This window comes from Rhinoderma darwinii, chromosome 1 (genome assembly GCF_050947455.1).
Source record: "Rhinoderma darwinii isolate aRhiDar2 chromosome 1, aRhiDar2.hap1, whole genome shotgun sequence".
NCBI classification, from domain to species: Eukaryota; Metazoa; Chordata; class Amphibia; order Anura; family Rhinodermatidae; genus Rhinoderma; species Rhinoderma darwinii.
The window spans coordinates 606,242,366-606,267,786 of NC_134687.1; the positions used below are offsets into that span (position 1 = coordinate 606,242,366).

At 45.2% G+C, this 25,421-nt stretch overlaps 1 protein-coding gene across 1 annotated transcript in view; it reads right to left on the reverse strand.

Moving 5' to 3' along the window:
- The window catches only part of CFAP53 (cilia and flagella associated protein 53), a 35,483-nt gene that overhangs the window by 1,727 nt on the left and 8,335 nt on the right, over positions 1-25,421 (reverse strand). The window contains exons 2-8 of the mRNA XM_075854966.1: positions 23,403-23,498; positions 20,375-20,604; positions 15,283-15,456; positions 14,253-14,556; positions 13,369-13,587; positions 11,139-11,355; positions 5,975-6,077 (exon numbers count right to left, since the gene is read on the reverse strand). Of these exons, the coding sequence (XP_075711081.1) occupies positions 5,975-6,077; positions 11,139-11,355; positions 13,369-13,587; positions 14,253-14,556; positions 15,283-15,456; positions 20,375-20,604; positions 23,403-23,474 (1,319 nt within the window). The 5' untranslated portion in view covers positions 23,475-23,498. The remainder of the gene's footprint in view (positions 1-5,974; positions 6,078-11,138; positions 11,356-13,368; positions 13,588-14,252; positions 14,557-15,282; positions 15,457-20,374; positions 20,605-23,402; positions 23,499-25,421) is intronic.

The following is a 25,421-nucleotide window of genomic DNA, read 5'->3' on the forward strand; positions in this document are numbered from 1 at the left end:
AAGAATAGACTATCAATATCCAGGAAAACCTCTTTAACTGATAAACTTTTTCTCACTAGAGTCTTAGTTGCTTGTAGTTTACAATCATTCTATTTTTGCTGAAATGGAATTTGGCTCCCCATGCGCTTTAAAATAAGCTTGGATTATAAGAAGCAGCGGATTTGAACAAGCAGGGCCATGGTGTAAGGGTATGTTCAAATGCCCTATTTACGGACGTAATTCGGGCGTTTTACACCTTGAATTACGTCCGAAAATACGGCTCCAAACAACTGCCCATTGAAATGAATGGGGTTGTGATGTCCTGTGCACACAGGCTTTGTTTTTTACACGCCGCTGTCAAAAGACGGCGCGTAAAAAGACGCCCGCGTCAAAGAAGTGCATGTCACTTCTTGAGACGTAATTGGAGCAGTTTTTCATTGACTCCATTGAAAAACAGCTCCAATTACATCCGTAATTGATGCCGCGAAAAACGCGAGTACGAACAATTAAGTCTGAAATTCAGGAGCTGTTTTCGCCTGAAAACAGCTCCGTAATTTCAGGCATATTGGACACTGCCGTGTGAACATACCCTAAAGCAGGGGTCTCAAACTCGGCCGGGTAAGGGGGCCGCATATAGAAAAAATGTGCCGTTGACGGGCCGCATTACTTTCAAATTTGATACAATACAAAATTATTGTTAATCAATTAGTTATTTGAACTACTATAATAATACTACATTACTATAATACTACATTACTATAATACTACATTACTACAACACTACATTACTATAATAATAATAATAATAATAATAATAATAATAATAACAATACTACATTACTATAATAATACTACATTACTATAATAATACCGCTAGGTTTAAAATTTGAGATATTTCTCCACGTGCTTATTTCAACAATCCAGTTTTCCAGTTTAAGTGTCGCTAAATGCAGTCCGGCGGCTCAGTTGGCAGTGTTTGGCAGACACACATGTCAAGATTGGGCAGCTCCTATTTAGATAGTGCCACAGTGCCCTCTGTGGATGCTGCCGCAGTGCCCTCTGTAGATGCTGCCACAGAGTCCTCTGTAGATGCTGCCACAGAGTCCTCTGTAGATGCTGCCACAGAGTCCTCTGTAGATGCTGCCACAGTGCCCTCTGTAGATAATGCCACAGTGCCCTCTGTAGATAATGCAACTCACCCCTAGATAATGCCACAGTGCCCTCGGTAGATAATGCCACAGTGCCCTCTGTAGATGCTGCCGCAGTGCCCTCTGTAGATGCTGCCACAGAGTCCTCTGTAGATGCTGCCACAGAGTCCTCTGTAGATGCTGCCACAGAGTCCTCTGTAGATGCTGCCACAGTGCCCTCTGTAGATAATGCCACAGTGCCCTCTGTAGATAATGCAACTCACCCCTAGATAATGCCACAGTGCCCTCGGTAGATAATGCCACAGTGCCCTCTGTAGATAATGCAACACACCCCTAGATAATGCCACAGTGCCCTCTGTAGATAATGCCACAGTGCCCTCTGTCGATAATGCCACAGTGCCCTCTGTAGATAATGCCACAGTGCCCTCTGTGGATGCTGCCGCAGTGCCCTCTGTAGATGCTGCCACAGTGCCCTCTGTAGATAATGCCACAGTTCCCTCTGTAGATAATGCCACAGTGCCCTCTGTAGATAATGCCACAGTTCCCTCTGTAGATAATGCCACAGTGCCCTCTGTAGATAATGCAACACACCCCTAGATAATGCCACAGTGCCGTTTGTAGATAATGCAACACACCCCTAGATAATGCCACAGTGCCCTCTGTAGATAATGCCACAGTGCCCTCTGTAGATAATGCAACACACCCCTAGATAATGCCACAGTGTCTTTTGTACATGCTGCCACAGTGCCCTCTGTAGATGCTGCCACAGTGCCCTCTGCAGATGCTGCCACACTGCCCTCTCTGGATGCTGCCACCATGCCCTCTGTGGATGCTGCCACAGTGCCCTCTGTAGATGCTGCCACAGTGCCCTCTGTAGATGCTGCCACAGTGCCCTCTGTAGATGCTGCCACAGTGCCCTCTGTAGATGCTGCCACAGTGCCCTCCGTAGATGCTGCCACAGTGCCCTCCACAGATGCTGCCACAGTGCCCTCCGCAGATGCTGCCACAGTGCCCTCCGCAGATGCTGCCCCAGTGATGTCAGGGGCTTGCCCAGAGCTGGAGTCCAGGAGCAGAACCGCTTCTAGCACTCTGCCTGGGATTGCAGCTCTGCTCCTAACATCACCATATATGGACAGAGATGTCACGGGCAACCCCAGTGCTGGAGTCCCGGGCAGAGCGCTAGTAGGCTCTTCCTGGGACTCCAGCTGTGCTCCTGACATCACTGGGACTCCTGCTCTGGGGAAGCCCCTGACATCATTGTCGATGTATGGATAGCGATGTCAGAGGCTTCCCCAGAGTCCCAGAGCAGAGCCTATACTAGCGCTCTGCCCGGGACTCCGGCTCTGGGGAAGCCCCAGACATCGTGTGTCCAAACATGGACACCGATGTCAGGGAATGTCAGCCCTGGAGCAGAGCCGATACTAGCTCTGTGGACGACCCTGACACACTGTCCATATATGGACAGAAATGTCAGGGAATTCCACAGAGTCCCGGAGCAAAGCCTATGCTAGCGCTCTGCACGGGACTCCGGCTCTGGGGAAGCCCCAGACATCGCTGTTTATATGTGGGAATTCCAGAGTCTCGGAGCAGAGCTGATACTAGCGGCTCTGTGTCCCGCGGGCCGCAGATGACAGCCCCAGGGGCCGCATGCGGCCCGCGGGCTGCGTGCTTGAGACCCCTGCCCTAAAGAATAGGGGAGGAACCAAGCGGAAGCCTGAGCCTCTAATGAAACTGGTGGTGGACTTCAGACTACCTTAGACTCCAATAGACAATGCATCATAGCTGGAGTCAGTGTTCATTGCTGTGCTGTAATGCAGCAAAAAACAAAAGCAGCCGACACTAAGGCCCTGTTCACACGGAGTTTTTTGACACGTTTTTTGACGCGGAAAACGCGTCGGAAAACGCGCCAAAAACGACCCAAAATGACTCCCATTGATTTCAATGGGAGACGGAGGCGTTTTTTTACCGCGAGTAAAAAAAACGCCTCGCGGCAAAAAGAAGGGACATGACCCTTCTTGATGCGGTTTCCGCGTCCAAAACCGCATTGAAAGCAATGGGGACACGTCAAAAAACACCTCGAACTAGTGAGGTGTTTTCTGACGAGTATATTGCCGAGTGTTTTGCAGGAGTCGTCTCCTGCTGCTAGTCCAGCCCAGCAAGGGGCTGTCATTTCCTGTCTGCTCGTGGAGCCTGAAAAACATCGTGGACAGAACTCAGGGATACAGAAAACCGAAGTCCTGCATCCAAATCGAATACAAGTAAGTGCAATTGCTCCTATGTTCCATACATGCTATACATGTATGGAGCTGTGCATTTTTTTTTTTAGAATTTTTTTTTTAAATTTTTTTTTTAGATTTTTTTTTTAGATTTTTTTTTTACATTTTTTTATTTTTACATTTTTTTATTTTTAATTTTTTAATTTTGTTATGCAGTTGTTCATGTATGTCATCTCTTTTTTTTTTTTTTTTTAACATTTCAGGAACAGAAATGACGACAGCAGAGGTGTACCACCGAATGGACATTGATGTTGGGAAATTGATTCAAGAAGTAAGTATACTTTTTTTTTTTAATGTGGGCCTGTTCACATCAGCGTGGTTTCCGCTGAGGGGTTCCGTCGGTGCTTTCAGTCAGGGGAACCCCTCAACGGAAAGGCAAGTGTGAAGTGGTGACAGATCCGTTGCTAATGGTTTCTGTTTGTCCCCGTTGTGCAAAGGGTTCTGTCGTTTCGACGGAACCAATACCGCAGTGTAGGGAATCCCATTAGCAACGGATCCATCAGCATTGAAGTCAATGATGATGCAAACAGAAAACAATGTTTTTTTTAATGTGGGCCTGTTCACATCAGCGTGGTTTCTGCTGAGGGGTTCCGTCGGTGCTTTCAGTCAGGGGAACCCCTCAACGGAAAGGCAAGTGTGAAGTAAGTTCCGTTTGCATCACCATTCATTTCAATGGTGACAGATCCGTTGACAGAAGGATGTCAGGCTGGGTTCACACGACCATGTTACGTCCGTAATGTACGGAACGTATTTCAGCCGGAAGACCCGGACCGAAGACAGTGCAGGGAGCCGGGCTCCTAGCATCATAGTGATGTACGACGCTAGGAGTCCCTGCCTCGCTGCAGGACAACTGTCCCGTACTGAAAACATGATTACAGTACGGGACAGTAGTTCCACGCAGAGGCAGGGACTCCTAGCGTCGTACATCACTATGATGCTAGGAGCCCGGCTCCCTGCACTGTCTTCGGTCCGGGTCTTCCGGCCGAAATACGTTCCGTACATTATGTACGTAACATGGTTGTGTGAACCCAGCCTCATGCGTGTGAAAACCTCGGCAAAAACCGCCTGGAAAACCGCCTCAAAAACCACGTCAAAAACCACGTCAAAAACCACGTCAAAAACCACATCAAACATGAAAACCTCCAGGGTCAGTTTTTACAGGAGGAATTTTCCTCCTGCAAAAAACTCCGTGTGAACAGGGCCTAAGGAAAATAAATAGTAAAACCGTAAAAAATGTCAATGTGGCTTACCCTTAGGCCCTGTTCACACTGAGTATTTTGACAAGCTTTTTGGCACGGAAATCGCTCCACAAAACTCGTCAAAAACCGTCCGAAAATGCCTCCCATTGATTTCAATGGGAGGCGGGGGCCGTTTTCTCCCGCGAGCGGTAAAACCGCCTCGCAGGAGAAAGAAGGGACATGCCCTATCTTCGCGCGGTTACACCTCTAACCTCCCATTGACATCAATGGGAGGCAGAGAAAGCGTATTTCGCGGAGTTTTTTGCCCGTAGCGCTCAATGGGCGCGAGCGAAAAACACAGCGAAAAACGCCGTGCAGGAAGGTCAAAATCTGCCTCAAAATCCCAAACTGAATTTTGAGGCAGAATTTTCCTCCTGCAAAAAACTCTGTGTGAACATAGCCTTAGGCCTTATTCACACGAACGTGTGCGTTTTGCACACGCAAAAAAACGCAGCGTTTTGCGCACATTGCACTTTCGTGTGTCATCAGTGTTGGCTGCGTGGCTGCGCGATTTTCACGCATATGCCATGCTTATGACACGCGGTTTTGAAGTTTAGAAAAATAAATGAAGGAAGTGCTTTTATTTTTTCCTTCATTTCTTTATCTACTGTTGCGCCAATCACGCGCGACACACGGAAGTGCTTCCGTGTGCCGTGCGTGATAATCACGCACCTATTGACTTCAATGGGTGCGTGATGCGCGAAAAACGGCCAAGTATAGGACATGTCGTGAGTTTTACGCAGCGGACATACGCTGTGTGAAAATCACGGACTGCCTGAACGGCCCCATTCACTAACATAAGTCCGTGCGACGCGCGTGATTTTCACGCGCGTATCACGGACGTTAAGCACGTTCGTGTGAATAAGGCCTTACAGTTATGTAATACATGACCACTGCAGTAATTTTACTGTTTTTACAAAGTTGCAAAAGCAGAACCTGTAAGGCCATGTTCACATCTGCGTTAGGGCATTCTGTTGTTCTGCTCCGTTAGAAGAGCAGAACAAGGTAATGCCAGATGCAACGGTTCCTATTCAACACGGACACCGGTTGGCCGATGGAATCCATTGACTTTAATGGGTTCCGTCGGCTTTCCCTCGGGGTGTCCGTCGTTTTAATGGAAACAATAGCGAAGCATGCTGCGCTATTGTTTCCGGTAATTTCTGCTGGATCTGCGACAGTGGCCCCTACCGGAGGCCACAAAGCAGAGGTGAAAATCGCCTAAATAGTGTAATAGTAATATCCGGACAAAAAAAGGGACCATTATTGCTAATAACTATTACTCTCTCCATGATAAAATCATCCCCAATTTTTTCCCATCAGCTGTAGCCCTTACCGTGCATTTCTTTCCATTTCAAACTGTTTGTGTTCTGCGATCGCCTTTTCCAGAAGTTCTTTATCACGTGCAAGTTCTTCCTGTTCTTTGGCATTTTGCTCCACTAAAAAAAACATAGAAATAGAAGAAGAGCTCAGTGTATTGTGCGGTGTCGAAATACCCCCCAAAAAACCTGTTCTGTCACTGGAAAAAACATGGCACAGTCAAATGTTATCCAAGAAAAACAGTATACAAGGAAAACAACGTCACTGATGTCACCACCGCAGTGTTGTAACTGATCACATGACGTCACTCACCCAGCACATCTTATTCGTCCTCCTACTTTTGGCCGTTACATAATTGTGAATGAAGTTTTAACAATTCCTGTTCACTCAATTCTGTTGAAATGCGTATAAAAAACGGTGATATGATTGTGGTTTTACATTTTTTGCCCATAATCTAATAGTGTTTGCAGAGAATAAACTTTGTAATATATCTTGTTAAAGAAAAATACATCTTCATCCATCGAACAACTCTTCCCCTTATACCTGGTTTTAGTAGGGTCAGTAAGGTTTTATTCAGACGAACGAGTGTAAACTTGGACGTCCGAGTCGCACCAGTGCGGGACCCGTTTTCACAGATCCCACATAGACTACAGTCTATTGAGGGATCCGTGAAAACGGACAAAAATAGGACATGTCCTATTTTTGGACCGGCCCTTCACACGGTCCGTTAAAACAACGGCTGTGTGAACAGCCCCATTGAAATACAGGCAGCCGTGTGAGGGCCGATTAAAAAAAGTCACCTAAAATAATAGGTACCTACTCTTTATGTCTACAGCTTCTATGCGGAGGTATGTATCTCCATGGTTCCAAACCCTGTGCAGTCTGACCCTGCAGCAATACTCTTTCATTTATCCCCTACTTATTGCTAACCTACTAAATGTAAGTTAGTAATAGGCAGGGGTCAGATGGAACCACAAAAATTTGCATAGAAGCTGTATACACAAAACATAGTTCACATAAAAGCAGAAAACCCACTATATGTGTAACTAGCTAGCTACCAGTTTGTGCTCCAGTACCCAGTCATTTGCTCTACATATGTTATAAGTCAGTCATTTGCCCCGCTGCCACCTGTCTACCACCCTGACCAGTCCGTATTCTCATAGATTACCTGGAGATATTTAATCCTAAACCATTATCTATTCCGATACCTGATCTTATAGCAGCTGCCACTTGTCATATTATCAGACTGGTGCTATAATAGTTATACTCTTACCTTTCTTAACTCTCAGTTGTCCACAGGCACAACTTCTAAGATCATATTCTTCCCTTATAATCTCTCTACCATTACAAGCAGCCCACACTCCATGTCTAGGGTTCTGATACGGCCCGGTACCTCCTCTTGCCGAGTGCTCGACTTGGCAAGCTCCTCTGTTTGAGGAGCCATATTTAAAGGGAACCTGTCCCCAGCATTTTAGCTATAAAGCCAGCAATACCTGGTGAAAGTGGGTGAAAAATCATTGTCATCTAAGCTATAAATATGTTCTAAGTAAGCTCTGTAGCTTTAGTATTCCGTTTTTCAGTGGTCCCACGCCGTATGCAAATGAGCAGAAAAGAGTCAAATCTTCATCTGAAAAGAGTCAGGTTTTCATTCCTCCAGCGTCTCAGAGTGGACTCCACCTCCTTCTTTTTGATTGACAGCTCCTTAGCCAGTCAGGGCCGGACAGGTGCCGGTGGTGGGCGTGGTTAAGAAGCTGCATCCCAGAGGGAAAAATAATTACCATAAAAGGCGGGAAGAGTTTAAACGACTACATTTACTGACAGAGGAGGACTTCAGGAAAGAAGAGAACAGGAACGAACTCTGGACAGCTGCGGCCATTGAGGGGTCAGGCGAGTTAACAGGTAAGATGTTGATGACAGGATCCCTTTAATGTCCTCTTAAAATTAATCCTGCTCATATTGAGGAGGACATGTGAGCCAGGAGAGGTAAGTCTTAGGGCTTATTCAGACAAACGTATGATACGTCCGTGCAACGCGCGTGATTTTCACGCGACTCGAGCGGACCTATGTTAGGCAATGGGGACGTTCAGACTGTCTGTGAGTTTCACGCAGCGTGTGTCCGCTGCATAAAACTCATGACACGTCCTATATTTCTGCGTTTTTCGCGCATCACGCACCCATTGTAGTCAATGGGTGCGTGAAAATCACGCGCAGCACACAGAAGCACTTCCGTGGCACGCGCGTGATTCGTGCAACAGCAGTAAAAACTATGAATGAAAACAGAAAAGCAACACGTGCTTTTCTGTTTACAAACATACAGAGTGTCATAATGATGGCGGCTGCGCAAAAATCACGCAGCCACGCATCATATGCTGATGACACACGGAGCTGTTATGTACCTTTTGCGCGCGCAAAACGCAGCGTTTTTTGCACGCGCAAAGCGCACACACTCGTGTGAATCCGGCCTTATTCATGTGAGAGGTGGGGCATGTAGATATGGCGCAATAGCCTGCACAGTGTATGAGGCATGTGCCTGCACTCTATATGGAGGGGATAGGTTGGACTCTGTATAGGCAGCATATGGCTACACTTGGGGGGGCTTTTACTGTGTATAAGTGGCATGTGGCTGGCACTGTATTTTGGAGCTTTGTGGGGGCAGTTAAGTATCTCTGTCTGAGGTGCTGTAGCTCTGACTTTATTTGCACCCTGTATCTGGCACGCTTCAAATGTACCACAAGACGGCGGATACAAAAATTGGCTCCAGCATAGCGTGAGTTCAGGCGTGAGTTCGGCCGCTTGCATATCTTCTATTTACTTTAAAGAGGCTCTGTCACCAGATTCTCAAACCCCTATCTCCTATTGCATGTGATCGGCGCTGCAATGTAGATAACAGCAACGTTTATTGTTTTTTTTAAAACGTTCGTTTTTGGCCAAGTTATGAGCTATTTTATATATATGCAAATGAGGTTTGAAATGGACAACTGGGCGTGTTTTTTCCGTTATGTCCAACTGGGCGTGTATTGTGTTTTTAGCTGGGCGTGTTTACGTGTATGACGCTGACCAATCAGTGACCAGTCAGCCTCATACACTCCTCTACATTTATTTACACAGCAGCGATGTGCAGCCACATACACAGAGATTAACGTTAATCAAGTGTCCTGATAATGAATACACATGATCATCCAGCCTGGACGTCATGTGTATTCAGAATCCTGACACTTCTGAATCTTTTCTTTGAGATTTACAGCAAGGGAAACGAAATCTCGTTTATCTCCGAAATCTCGCGAGATTTCGTTTCCCATGCTAGAAATCTCAAAGAAAAGATTCAGAAGTGTCAGGATTCTGAATACACATGACGTCCAGGCTGGATTTCATGTGTATTCATTATTAGGACACTTGATTAACGTTAATCTCTGTGTATGTGGCTGCACATCGCTGCTGTGTAAATAAATGTAGAGGAGTGTATGAGGCTGACTGGTCACTGATTGGTCAGCGTCATACACGTAAACACGCCCAGCTAAAAACACAATACACGCCCAGTTGGACATAACGGAAAAAACACGCCCAGTTGTCCATTTCAAACCTCATTTGCATATATATAAAATAGCTCATAACTTGGCCAAAAATGAACGTTTTTAAAAAAACAAACACGTTACTGTTCTCTACATTGCAGCGCCGATCACATGCAATAGGAGATAGGGGTTTGAGAATCTGGTGACAGAGCCTCTTTAACTCCTTGGAGTCACAGACAATTTTCGTGTTTTCATTTTTGTTTTTCCATTGTTGCATTCCAAGAGCCATAACGTTTTTATTTTATGTCCATGTAGCCGAATAAGAGCTTTCTTTTCTAGTTTTTAATAATATCATATAATGTAGTAGTAAACTGGAAAAAAATCTTTGAGGGGTAGAATGGGAAAAAATGTGGGTTTTGTTTTTATGGCATTCACGGTGCGGTAAAAAGGACAAGTTACTTTCATTCTGCGGGTCAATACGATTACAGCGATACCAAATTAAAATATTTTTTTATGATGTATTGCTTTTAAAAAGAAAAAAACTATTTATTAAAAAATTATTTTTGTGTCACAATATTATGAGAGCCTTAACTTTTTTATTTTTTTGTCGATGTAGCAATGTGAGGGCTTGTTTTTATGTGGGGTGAGCTGTAGTTTTTACTGGTAGCATTTTGGGGTACATAGGACTTTTTGATCCTTTTTTGTACCTTTTTTGGGGAAAGCGAGGTGACCAAAAAACAGCAATGCTTTTTTTATTCTTGTCACGTTCACCCGGAGGGCGAAATAACGTGATATTTTATTATTTCAGATTTTTACGGATGTAGCAATATCAATTATGTTAAAAAAAATTTATTGCTTATATCATTTAATCACAATTAGGGTGCGGAGGATGCCCCCTCACTTTGTTTAAACGCTCAGATGCTGCGGTCGCTATTGACCGCGGCATCTCAGGAGTAAGGCCGGATTCACATGAGCGTGTGCGTTTTGCGCGCGCAAAAAATGCAGCGTTTTGCGCGCGCAAAAGGTCCGTGTGTCATCAGCATATGGTACGCGGCTGCGTGATTTTCGCACAGCCGGCATCATGATCACACTCTGGTTTTCTGTTTACAAACACAAAAACACGTGGTGCTTTTCTGTTTGCATTCATAGTTTTGACTACTGTAGCGCGCATCACGCGTGGCACCCGGAAGTGCTTCCATGTGCCGAGCGCGATTTGCACGCACCCATTGACTACAAATATAAGACATGTCGTGAGTTTTACGCAGAGGACACACGCTGCGTGAAAATCACCGACTGTCTGAACGGCCCCATTGACTAACATAGGTCCATGTGATTTTCACGCGCGTAGCGCGGACGTATTATACGTTCGTCTGAATAAGCCCTTAGACGGCCAGGATCGGAGGTGTCTCTGATCCTGGAAGTTATAGGCGGGTGTCAGCTGTTTGAGAAAGCTAACACCCTCAGCGTATGGTGTCGGCTTAGCTCTTGATCCTGCATCATCTTGGGGTAGCGTACATGCAACCTAACTGTACATCGGATGTCACCAAGAGAATTATGGAGAGTGACAGCACACGCAAATCCGCCTGCCCGTCGTCTGAGGACCCTATAATGTGGTGTGTTGACCATCATTGTCCTACTCTTAGAAGGTACAAAAAAATGTATATTCCTTACGCTTCTCTTCAATCTGCTGTCTTCTTGTCTCCATGACGTCTCTCATCAGGCGGTTCCTGGCCTCCTTCTCCAGCCTAAGCTGTTGTGCCCGCTTTGCCCAGGATTTCTCCAACTCAGCCTCAATCAATTTGTCCATTTCCTTTTCTTGTCTCTTCTCTTCCTCCAGCTGCTGTGCCAGGTACTGCCGGTATATCTGCTGCTCTCTCTGCAACTCCATCTAAAGCAAAGAGAGGTTTTATTTTTAATCATGTCATTTTTATGGAAACGTTAAATCTGGTCCATCTATATCGAGGCATCTGAAGTACATACAGAAACAAAGCGCGATAATCGTCCATCACCTGAACATATAGCCACGTTAAAGATTGTCAATAATACAATGTATAATATATAACAATGAATATAATATATATAGAAAATACTCATATATACATGAACGGAGATCGGGAACAGCGAAGTGTCAGGGAGTGGCTCAATAATAGAAAGCCAATACATGCATATCAACCTCTCACTCCACCTGATAGCCTATCTCCAGTAAGTGACAATGGAGCACAACCCGAGCGGTGACCCGGCAGCCACATGGGTCTATGGGGCAGTACACACAGTCCGTGCTTTTTGCGCAGCATTTGTCCGCTGCGTAAAAAGCGCGACATGTTCAATATCTCTGCGTATTTCGCGCATCACGCACCCATTGAAGTCAATGGGTGCGTGAAAACCACGCAGGTCGCACGGAAGCACTTCCGTGTGAACTGCCTGTTTCGCGCAACAGCTGTCAAAAGGATGAATGTAAACAGAAAAGCACCACGTGCTTTTCTGTTTACAAACATCCAAATGGAGTGTCTTTGAGAAGAGCGAACCCGGACAACCGACCCGAACTTCACCGGGTTTGGCCGAACTCGTTTTGGCCGAACCTGGCAAAAAAAATTTCCGGTACGCGACGTCAGGAGATAGTCACTGTCCAGGGTGCTGAACGAGTTAAATTGGTTCAGCACCCTGGACAGTGACTTTCGATCCCAATATACATAAACGTGTAAAAAAAAAAAGAAGTTCTGACTTACCGATAACTCCCGGCTTCTTCCTCCAGTCTGACCTCCCGGGATGACAATTCAGTCCAAGTGACAGCTCCAGCCAATCACAGGCTGCAGCGGTCACATGGACTGCCGCGTCATTTCCATGTCAAGAGAGGCGCGTCACCAAGGACGCGTCACCAAGGCAATGGCCGGGAAGTTCTCGGTAAGTACGAACCTCTTTTTTTTTTAAACAGGTTGCTCAATATGGTGATCGGAATTCACTGTCGAGGGTGCTGAAAGAGTTACTGCCGATCAGTTAACTCTTTCAGCACCCTGGACAGTGACTGACGTCGGCTAGCCTCATCTCTATGATGGCGGCTGCGCGAAAATCACGCAGCCGCGCATCATACTCGGATGACACACGGAGCTGTCAAGTGTTTTTTGCGCGCGCAAAACGCTGCGTGTTTTGCGCGCGCAAAAACGCAACGTTCGTCTGAATCAGCCCTTAGGCTGTGTGATTGAAGCAGTGCACTTGGAGCTCTATATCAGACTGGGTCTGCAAGTATCTAATATACTTTATAAAGTATAAAAATATACTTTATACTTTTTAAATCCTCACCATTTTCAAGTTCTCTGCTTGTTGTCAGTCGATAGAAAAATGAATTGTTTAGTTTCAGAGGCCTCCACTGTGCTAAACAAAACAACAGCACACATCTCACTCCTGATCTGGTCTCCAGGCTTAGGCTGGGTTCACACCTGCATCGGTGTTGCATTAGAAGAGCGGAACTATGGAAATACTGGCCGTGCCGGTTTCATTGTACAACGGATACCATCGGCCAATGGAACCCATTGACTTTATTCGGGATATCCGTGGTTTTACCAGAAACTGCCATTACCTGGATCTGTGACATAGGCCCCCAATGGAGCCTTCAACACAGATGTGAATGAGGCCTTAAAGCTCTTACCTAGACTGATACATTGTAACAAATTGTCAGCTGTGAGCAGGACTGGGTCTGTAAGGTTTTTAGCATCTGAATGTTATGTTTCCATTGATAGACAGCAAGCGGATCTTGAAAATAGTGAGGAATCGGAACAAAGTTTTTTAGAAAATGTCAGAAGTTTTCCTTATACAATGAACATACTTTATTTATATTAATAATAACCCCTTTAATAAATGAGCCCCATTCTACAGATGTTCCAGGTGACTCGTAACAAGATTTTACCTTGCGCAGACGTTTCTCCTCTGTATTATCTTGAGTGTCCTGCATTATCTGCTCCATGATCTTCATGTCCAGCGCTAGCTCCTCCTGCTGTTCTTGGGCCAAACGCTTCATCTTAAGGCGGACGGAATGATCCAACATATTCCTGACCTGTGACTGTTTCTTCTGTTTCTCCCGAAGGGCGCGTTCATCCTCGAGCTTCATCAGTTTCCGCCGCTCCACCTGTGGGTGATACAACATTATTATTGCAATTCCTGTACTTGGCCAGCATCAGCATCCAGCAGAGCCAGGTAGATGCCAGGACCCACTGCACTTTAGGGGGCCCCTGCTGCCCACCCTGTCACATCACCTCTCCACAAGTGCATCTATCTGCATGCAGTGAAATATGCGGGCCCTGCCCTTCCCACTACGTTACCGTGCCCACTGTTCTCCTCCACCCCTCCGTGTCGAGGCATTGATATTATGATGTACGGCGCTCGTAGAGAGCTGTTGCCATGCAAATGCTGGTGCCCTACTCCCCGCCAGGTTGGGAGCTGTGCTCCTACACTAAGCCCCAGCCACTGCTCCCTCTCTCTCTTTGGCGGCACTGACAACAAGAAGAGACCCGACACAGAAGCACAGAGGTACAACCAATAGGATGAGGAGGACAAAACAGTAGATGAACAGGGACGGTAGAGGACCACAGGTACTGCACATGCGCAAAACACATACAATGAGGGGACAGACACAGACAACGAGGGGAGGGGGAAGCACAGAGCAATTTAAAGGGTTTGGTAGCACCCCCTTGGAGTGAAGGGGGCCACAAGACTCTATTGCCCAAGGACTTTTACCCACCTGGAGCCGGCCTGGCTCCCCTCACTACACAACTTGATAGAAGAAAATGTTACCAGTAAGTGAGCTTCCTCTTCTTTCAGTCTCTTCTCCTCCATCCTTTGAGCCTCCACAGCGGCCCTCTGGGCTTGAAGTACATCTAACATCTCTCGATTCAGCTCCATTTGCCGCTGAGTCTTCTTCTCCTCGTGTTCTACTTTGGCCAATCGATCGTTCTCCCAGAGCTCGGCAAAGAGGATGTCCTCCTCCTTCCTCTGCCTCTCCAGTTCTTCTTTCAGTGCCAGCTGAGCCATCCTCTCGGTACACACTTCATTCTGATGCATCTTCGACTTTAGAGCACGCAATTCCTCACACTGCTCCCTAAAGAAGAACATGTGAGGGTAACAGCCCGTTTTTTTACATTTAGCTCTACTTTTGGGCGCTCCTTTACATATTATATTGTAACTTTGCAAATACTTTGTTTTATCTATTTTGTATTGATTGTGAGTCGCATCAAGTCTTATACTCTAGTCACATAGAAAGCTGGCTTCCATGGTACACGGTTACCATCTCAGAGACATAGGGTTATACTGTAGATTAAGGGCGAGTTGTGCTGCGTTAGGAGAAGGTGTCACAAGATGCCAAGACCATTGGTAATGTACTGATCGCATCGTTGATCGCAGCATTCTAAGGGTTAATCGGCAGAGATCAAAGGTTCCTCTGATCTCCACCAACCACCGGGGTTGCAGTTGTGCCTGCCAGATCAGCAGAATGAATATGTTTGTCCTGTGTGGGAAGTGCCTACTGCTCAGTACAAGCATATTCGTCCTGTGTCATCAAGCAGTTAATGGTGTCCAGTTTGCTTTTAAAGGGTTGTGGCAGTGACTGAAAACCAGTCCTATTCATGTCCAGCTGACACAGGTGCACAGCTCGCTACAGTGTATTAAAGCTCTAGACAAACAGAATGTTCCCCTTCACTAACAGCAAGCAGAGCTATAAAATAGAGAGGAATTGTTACATGGAATATATTCAAAATGAATAAGCTTTATTTACATAAAACCAGAAGACCCTTCTAAGTCATTTGGGGTGTCCGCTATTACGATGTACCTGAACTGCTGGTCACGTTTCTCTGCAACTATTGCCTGCCTTTCTTTCTCTCGTTTCTCTCTCAAACTCTTCGCCCGTTCTCTCATCTTAGCTTGTCTCTCCAGAGTGGTCTCCTCCATCGACTCCATCTCCTTTATGTGCTCCATCTCTTCTGTCTCCAATAGAGCCTTAAGTCTGATAGAAAACATTGGTTGATCTCAGCGGAATACACAGATATAAAATCAGATGATGGTCAGGGAGAGATGGAAAGTTCAGAGCGATTCTGATGTGCCAGGAATCAGACAGGCAAGGACCTCTTTAATCTTGGTATTGCACTACATTTAGTGTGTACGTCGGGAAAGCTCCTTGCGTACTCGCTAGACAAGTACGAAAGACTCCATTTATCCCGATAAAGGTCAAAGGAGTATCTTTTTGGCATCTGTCAGGCTGGTATTTGTCATTATACCTTTTATTTTTTAGGTATGCCATAGCATAGTAGACTACACTATTCCATAAAAAGTAATCACGTAGAGAAATATATGGGCTATAGTCTGTATGGCATACGTCACAGGTATACGTTTCACAGATAAGGGCCTGTTCACATCACCGTTCACTTTCCGTTCCGGGGTTCCGTCTGAGGTTTCCGTCGGGTGAATCCCGCGACGGAAAGTGAAACTGAAACCACAGCTTCCGTTTTAGTCACCATTGATGTCAATGGTGACGGAAACATCGCTAATGGTTTCCGTTCGTCACCATTCCGGCAGGTTTCCATTTTAACGACGGAATCAATAGCGGAGTCGACTGCGCTATTGACTCTGTCAGAAAAACGGAAATCTTCCGGAATGGGGACGAACGGAAACCATTAGCGATGTTTCCGTCACCATTGACATCAATGGTGACTGAAACGGAAGCTGTGCTGTCACTTTCACTTTCCGTTGCGCGGTTCACCCGACAGAAATCTCAGACGGAACCCCGGAACAGAAAGCGAACGGTGATGTAAACAGGCCCCAACACATACCATTATAGTCTATAGGTGACAGATATCACTGTTAGGACATCCGTCACCGCCTACGTTTAACATATATGTCAGCTGCTTTTCCCGCTGTATACATAGAACTTAGTGCAATAACGAGAGGTGATGGGGGCCTAAAGGGGTCCTGAGACTTGTATCCGGGCAGCTCAGATCTAGGGGTTTGTGGCTGTGGTCATATACACAAGCATTGCCATGTAGCAGTTTCCACGGCGTTCCTAGTCTTCAATGTTCACAGCGCCTCCAAAGACACTGCTGTATGGATGTATGTGTATAACCAAGCTAATAATCCAACATCACTCATCATTGGCAAGTAATATGGCACTGGCCGTACCACACAAGGAGGCCTTGTGATGCCTCTACATAGAGTAATTTAGATCTGCTCCATTTTCTCTTCCCCCTTCTCACCTTTGAGCAAAAGAAAAGCTTTTTTTTATCAACACTGAGTTTAGTCTAGCGGCATACTGGTAGTGCAAAATTAAAGGAAAGGTCATTGGTTGCGTGTTTATGGACATTGTGGCTGGCGCTGTTATGATGGCACAGTTCCTGGCAATGTTATGCAAGAACTGAGGCTGAAACGGAAAGGCTGGGTTCACACGACCTATTTTCAGACATAAACGAGGCGTATTATGCCTCGTTTTACGCCTGAAAATAGGGCTCCAATACGTCGGCAAACATCTGCCCATTCATTTGAATGGGTTTGCCGACGTACTGTGCAGACGACCAGTCATTTACGCGTCGTCGTTTGACAGCTGTCAAACGACGACGCGTAAATTGACTGCCTCGGCAAAGAAGTGCAGGACACTTATATACATTATATGCAGGACACTTCTTTGCCACGTAATTTGAGCCATTCTTCATTGAACTCAATGAAGAGCAGCTCAAGATTTACGAGCGTCACAGACGCCTCGTATATTACGAGGAGGAGCATTTACGTGTGAAACGAGGCAGCTGTTTTCTCTTGAAAACAGTCTGTCTTTTCACACGTAAATGCCTGCTATCGTGTGCACATACCCTTAGGGTATGTGCACACGATGAGAGGCTTTTATGGCTGAAATGACAGACTGTTTTCAGGAGAAAACAGCTGCCTCGTTTCAGCCGTAATTCCTCCTCCTCGCATTTTGCGAGGCTTCTCTGACAGCTGTAAATTTTGAGCTGCTCTTCATTGAGTTCAATGAAGAACGGCTCAAATTACGTCTGAAAGAAGTGTCCTGCATCTAATGTATATAAGTGTCCTGCATCTAATGTATATAAGTGTCCTGCACTTCTTTTGACGAGGCTGTATTTTTACGCGTCGTAGTTTGACAGCTGTCAAACGACGACGCGTAAATGACTGGTCGTCTGCACAGTACGTCGGCAAACCCATTCAAATGAATGGGCAGATGTTTGCCGACGTATTGGAGCCCTATTTTCAGACGTAAAACGAGGCATAATACGCCTCGTTTACGCCTGAAAATAGGTCGTGTGAACCCAGCCTTATGGGGCTTGGGTTGGCACTGTTTTACAGGTTACTGTGGCTGTTAGGGTATGTTCACACGCTAGCTGTCATTTACGGCTGAAATGACAGCCTGTTTTCATAAGAAAACAGCTGCTGCGTTTCAGCCGTAAAAGCAGCTCCTCGTAATATACGAGGCGTCTGTGACGCTCGTATATCTTGAGCTGTTCTTCATTGAGTTCAATGAAGAACGGCTCAAATTACGTAGCAAAGAAGTGCCCTGCACTTCTTTGCCGAGGCAGACAATTTACGACAGCTGTCAAACGACGACGCGTAAATTACAGGTCGTCTGCACAATACGTCGGCAAACCCATTCAAATGAATGGGCAGATGTTTGCCGACGTATTGTACCGCTATTTTCAGATGTAAAACGAGGCATAATACGCCTCGTTTACGTCTGAAAATAGGTCGTGTGAACCCAGCCTTAGGGTATATTCACACGCGGTGACCAAAACGTCTGAAAATATGGAGCTGTTTTCAGGCGAAAACAGCTCCTGATTTTCAGACGTTTTTTTAACTACTCGCGTTTTTCGCTGCGTTTTTTATGGCCGATTTTGGAGCTGTTTTTTAATGGAGTCAATGAAAAACACCTCCAAAAACGTCCCAAGAAGTGTCCTGCACTTCTTTTGACGAGCCGTCATTTTACGTGCCGTATTTTGACAGCGACGTGTAAAATAAAGGCTCGTGGGAACAGAACATCGAAATTCCCAGTGAAAGCAATGGGCAGATGTTTGTAGGCGTATTAGGGGTGTTTTTTCAGGCGTAATTCGAGGCGTAAAATGCCCGAATTACGTCTGAAAACACTGCGTGTGAACATACTCTTATGGTGAGCTGTGACAGTCACTGTTATGGGGAAACTGTGTCTGTCACTGTTAAGAGGGTACTGTGACTGCCATTGTTATAAGCGCACTATGGCTGTCATTGTTATGGGGTCACGGTGGCTGCCACTGTTATGAGGGTACTGTGGCAACCAATGTTGCCTTGATCTGTGAGTTATACAATGCTTATATACCGTTTTTTCTTAAGGGTATGTGTACACGATAACTGCAATTACGTCTGAAAGTACGGAGCTGATTTCAGAGAAAACAGCCTCTGATTTTCAGGCGTTTTTGAAGCTGAGGGTATGTTCACACGGCTTATTTACGGACGTAATTGCGGCTCGATAGCGTTGGCAAACATCTGCCCATTCATTAGAATGGGTCTTACGATGTTCTGTGCACACGGTCATAAAAAGACGCCCGCGTCAAAGAAGTGCCTGTCACTTCTTCCGACGTAATTGGAGCCGTTTTCCGTTGACTCGATGGAAAAGCAGCTCCAATTACGTCCGTAATGGACGCAGCAAAAAGCGCCTCAACATGCCATGACGGCTGAAATCAGCCCCGTAATTTCAGCCGTTACGGACGCTGCCGTGTGAACATACCCTGAAAATTAAATTTGGAGCTTCTTTTGAGGCTTCTTTTCAGACGTTTTTTGAGGCGTTTTTGGAGCTTTTTTCAATAGAGTCAATGAAAAACGGCTCCAATTACGTCCCAAGAAGTGTCCTGCACGTCTTTTGACGAGGCTGTATTTTTACGTGCCGTCTTTTGACAGCGACGCGTAAAATGACAGGTCGTCGGCACAGTACATCGTAAAGCCCATTGAAAGTAATGGGCAGATGTTTGCCGACGTACTGGAGCCGTTTTTTCAGACGTAATTCGAGGCGTAAAACGCCTCCATTACGTCTGAAAATAGGTCGTGTGAACCCAGCCTAACCTCTTCATTAATATCACCGGATAGCCTGTCACACACTTTTTGTGTATATGATACATACATGTATTATGCAGTGTGCTCACTGTTTTATGGCAGTAATGCCATCCTGTGTCTTCATACAGATCCTCGTTTTAGATCCTCAAAAGTGTTTTTATACATTTCTCTTTGTTATATTGTATCCAATAAAATTGATATTTTCCCATGTTGATTATATATAGTGTTTGGACTCCTTTTTTCTCATAGTTGTTTCATGATATATTGGAGTTTGCTATATGTATACTTACTAGAACGTTGGAGGTAATTAACACTATGTTGGCTGCACCTAACCAGTTACTTACCCTGCGAGACTTGTTTTGACAATGTAATGGGTAACAGTGGATGACCCTGTTATGGAGTTATGGTTCTGACATTGTGGATACTGTGGCTGGCACAATTATGAGGGTACTGTGGCTGCTACTGTAATGGATAACAATGGATGACCCTGTTATAGAGAGATTGCTTTGACATTGTGGATACTGTGGATGGCACTGTTATGAGGGCATAGTGACTGGCAATATTTTGCATGCACTCATGCTGGAACTTGATGGGGCATAGGCTGGCACTATCATTCAGGCATTGTGGTTGCCACTGTTCTGGGCTTACTGTGACTGTCACAGTGAGGAAACACTGAGGCTGCCACTAAAATGAAGTTACTATCACTGTCACTATTACGGGGGCACTATGTGGAATAAGTCACAGCACTTCACGGGGGGGCACTATTATGGGGGCGGTGTTCTGACACTTTTAAGGGTGTGCCATACCGCTTGCGCTCTGGTTCAGACTAATACAGTAGTTCTCACCTATCTCTTCGCACCTCGATCTGCATTCTGTAGTCTTCCATGGTCTCATTGACCTTCCTCAGGACCCTGTTGTGCAGTATCTTGTGGTCTGTGAGCCTCTCCCATTTACTTTTCACGTCTTTTAAGTCTATCTCTTTCGTGAAGGCCAGCATCTGCTCTCTGAGATCATCCTGACGTCTTCTCTCCAGGGTAATGTAGTCGTGTGGTCGGCTGGAAGGAAACTTGGCTTTCTGTATAGAGAAGAATAGTTTTTGGTGAGGCTTCACGGATACATTACGAGCTTGGGACTGTTCCCATAACAAAGGCGAATCGATAATAAACTTGTGATACAGTCTGACAAATGTAAACTGCTCTTTACCAATAGCGTACAATACAGGTCTACCGATTGCAGCGGATTAATACTTGTAAAACTATTCTGAATTTTCGTAATCTAAAGAGAATCCAAGGAGCAGCCATGACTGACTGTACTGATTGTGACCTGCCCCCTGGTTCATTTACTGTGACCTTAAAGGGGAAGTCCAGGATCAGAAAGACATGGCTGCTTTCTTCAAAAAAACACCACCACGCCTGTCTACAGGTTATGTTTGGTATTGCCAATGGAAAAAAAATAAAAAAATAAAAAATAAAAGAGATAATCCCTCTTGTTGGCGCTGTTCCTCTCTGGTGGTTGTGTTCATGGCGAGCCTCGCCGGTGGGTGAACACTAGCGATCGATTGTAAACAAACTCGGGTCCGTAACCACAGAATTTAATTGATAACAATTTATTGCACTGTTTTTAAATAATAAAATGTATAAAACCTACGCGTTTCGAGACCGGATCGGTCTCTTCCTCAGACTAAAAACACATGGAACGTACCCTGTCCTGACAGTTGCTTATATAGCTGGACAGAGTACCATAAGGAGGCTTTAGGGTCAAAGTTCACATTATGTTATATAAACATTGCTAAAAAGGCAAACATAATGTGAACTTTGACTACAGGGCCTCCTTATGGTACTCTGGGTTCACTATTTATATAGTGCCCAAAGAATACTACCATACAGTGCCAAACGATAACACCATACAGTGATCTAACAATACCAACATACAGTGCCAAACAATAACACCATACAGTGATCTAACAATATAAACAAACTGTAAAGGATCTGCCAGACACAGCTTCTGTGTCGACGCCGGGGGTTAATCAGTCTGCACCTGCTCCTAGGTCTGATAGAGTGACTCGATCTGCTACCACTCAGGCTGGTAGGCTCAGGAGTGGGAGAACCTATCACAGCCTGGCCAGACGGTTCTAGCTCCCGCCCTCGGTCTATTTATACCCTCATTTCCTGCTTGTCTTTGCCTGTGATTCTTTCCTGTTTCCTGGCTCTGCTGCTCCTGCTATTACTATTGACCTCTGCTTCATTTTGACCCTGGCTTTACTGACTACTCTCCTGCTCTGCGTTTGGTACCGCGTACACTCCTGGTTTGACTCGGCTCGTTCACTACTCTTGTTGCTCACGGTGTTGCCGTGGGCAACTGCCCCACTTTCCTTGCTTCTGTGTACCCCTGTCTGTTGTCTGTCGTGCACATATCGAGTGTAGGGACCATCGCCCAGTTGTACGCCGTCGCCTAGGACGGGCCGTGCAAGTAGGCAGGGACTGAGTGGCGGGTAGATTAGGGCTCACCTGTCTGTCTCCCTACCCCGACATTACACAAACAGTGCCAAACAAGAACACCATACAGTGATCCAACAATATCAACATACAGTGCCAAACAAGAACACCATAGTGTCAAACAATACCACCATACAGTGATCCAACAATATCAACATACAGTGCCATACAATACTACTATACAGTCCCAAACAATAACACCATACAGTGATCCAACAATATCAAGATACAGTGCCAAACAATAACACCATACAGTGCTCTAACAATACCACCATGCAGTGCCAAACAATATCACCGTACTGTGATCTAACAATGCCTCCATACTGTGGCAAACAATACCACCATACGGTGATCTAACAATATCAACATACAGTTCTAAACAATAACACCATACAATAATCTAACAATGCCGCCATACTGTCGTAAACAATAACACCATACAGTGATCCAACAAAATCAATATACAGTGCCAAACAATAACACCATACAGTGCCAAACAATACCACCATACTGTGATCTAACAATATCGACATACAGTGCCAAATAATAATACCATACAGTGATCTAACAATACCGCCATACTGTGGAAAACAATAACACCATACAGTGATCCAACAATATCAATATACAGTGCCAAACAATAACACCATACAGTGATCTAACAATAACACCATACAGAGCCAAACAAAACCACCATATAGTGATCTAACAATATCAACAAACAGTGCCAAACAAGAACACCATACAGTGATCCAACAATATCAACATACAGTGCCAAACAATACCACCATACAGTGATCTAACAATAACACCATACAGTGCCAAACAAAACCACCATATAGTGATCTAACAATAACACCATACAGTGCCAAACAAAACCACCATACAGTGATCTAACAATATCAACATACAGTGCCAAATAATAACACCATACAGCGATCTAACAATAGCACTATACATTGATATAATAATACCACCATACAGTGTCAAACATTAACACCATGCAGTGATCTAACAATAGCACTATACATTGATATAATAATACCGCCACACAGTGCCCAAGCAATACCACTATGCAGTGATCTAACAATACCGCAATGCACTGCCCAAACAATACCAACATACAGTGATTTAACAATACCGCCATACAGTGCTGAAATAATACCACTATACAGCAACTCGATAATACCACTATGCTGTGTACAAATAATACCTCAATGCACTGTCCATGTAACATTACCATGCCATGTCCCAAACAGCTGCCCTGGTTAAGATCAGGGTATTGGAAAAATTGCCCCACCTGTGATTTGGCCCTGGATAAATGTATATAAAAGCTACCCTTGTTGAATGTTATAAGAAGTATTAATTGGTAACTTACCACAGCCACATTGTGAGGCGCAGGACCAGTCACCTCCCTGCAGCGAGGCCGGCTCCTCTGACTTAGCAACATGGCGTCTCTCCTTCTTTAGGACGTCTAATGAAAAAATAGAGAAGATGATTGCGATACCAAACAATGAATAAGACAGCTCCTGCCGGGTAATATTGACTGGAAAGTGATGAGGTGGATTACTGACAACCCCCCAGCATTACAATGTGTCCAGCCTGGTTGTCACTTCCCCTCCCCCACACTGCAGTGCATTAAAGGGGTATCCCACACTTAGTATTATGTTTAGTGAAATAAAGCACCTTTTTCTAAACCTGTTTTGCATTGACACTTTTTTTTCTGTGACATTTATGTTTCATATCTCTCGTATTGTGCCTGCACCTTACTAAGTGTTTAGAGGTGGACACGCATGCGCCGTTTCACTGCTTCTCTGGTTTATCTGCTCATTTTAATTTTGTGCGGTCCTGAATGGGGCTAATCCGCGTGTGTATCCGTCTTGCAGCAAACTAAAAATCTGCAGCAGAAATCTGAGATGAGCCTTGTATTTCTACTGCGGACCCGGCCTATGGCAAATCCGACACGTCTGCACATTGCCTAAAGCTGGCCATACACTTTAGATAGCTGTCGGCTGAACAAATCGCCCATACACATGCCGAGCGTGCGTGTGGTTTCGATACGGGGAAGGGAGAAAGCTGCTGCCAGACTCCTTTCAAACAAAAGGATCAGCCATGTTGAAATTCATCAGCCTGATCCTTCTCTCCCCCGATATTTGAGGGGATGATGCCACACACATTAGCCCACCAAAGTCGGCGAGTTTGGCCAACATGCTTCTAATGTGTTTGGCCACCTAAAGGGTAAGTTCACTCAGGGTGGATACGCTGCGTAAAAGTACACAGCGTATCTGACCTGGAGGCCACAAGGAATTCCGGACAAAAAAATGCACCAAATTGTGGTGCAGTTTTTCAGCTGGAATGTCCACTGCGGAAAACAGAAGAGAAAAAAAAACAAAACGCTCATACTTAACCTCTGAAGTCCTGCAGACCATTCTCCTAGGATGATGTTTCATCCCATGTGACCAGCAGCGGTCACATGGGATGAAACTTCAAGAGGCTCTGTCACCAGATTATAAGTGCCCTATCTCTTACATAATCTGATCGGCGCTGTAATGTAGATAAGTGTTTTTTATTTTGAAAAACGATCATTTTTGAGCAAGTTATGAGCAATTTTAGATTTATGCTAATTCGTTTCTTAATGCCCAACTGGGCGTTTTTTAACTTTTGGCCAAGTGGGCGTTGTACAGAGGAGTGTATGACGCTGACCAATCAGTGACCAATCAGCGTCATACACTTCTCTCCATTTCAGCCCAGCTTTTTTCACTGCACAGCGTGATCTCGCGAGATCACGCTGTGCTGTCACATACTCCCACACTAACTTTACCAAAGTGTCTTGAGAGTGAATAGAGATCACCTCCAGCCAGGACGCGATGTCTATTCACACTCATGACCTGCCTAAGTAGAGTCGTGTGTTAACCTTATACCATACTATCCCCCCACCCCCCCTTTAGTAAAGACACATGACACCGAGGTTGGATGTGAAATGGCCACAGCAGCCGTTTATTAATTTCACAGTTTTATAAAAACAATTTAAATCCGAAACATTCGGATAACTAGTTAGGAATCCACCAGAGAATTCCTCCTAATAATTCACATGACCCAACATGGGTCAGAATCGTAAATACCAATTTAACGTTAACATTAACCCGAGCAGAGGAAGTCCTTGAAGCCCCTTCAGATAGTCCTTTTTAAAGAACACACCGAATTAGCCATCTGCAAACCACCAATTACCTCCAGCCGTAAACCAGCTCGGAAGCACCGTTCACCTCTGCAGATGGCTCCAACCACTAGAAGTCCACTTCAAGGGGATAACACCCGATGAAGCCCTCAAGTGATATACCGACCACTAGAAGTCCACTTCAAAGGGATAACACCCGATGAAGCCCTCAAGTGATATACC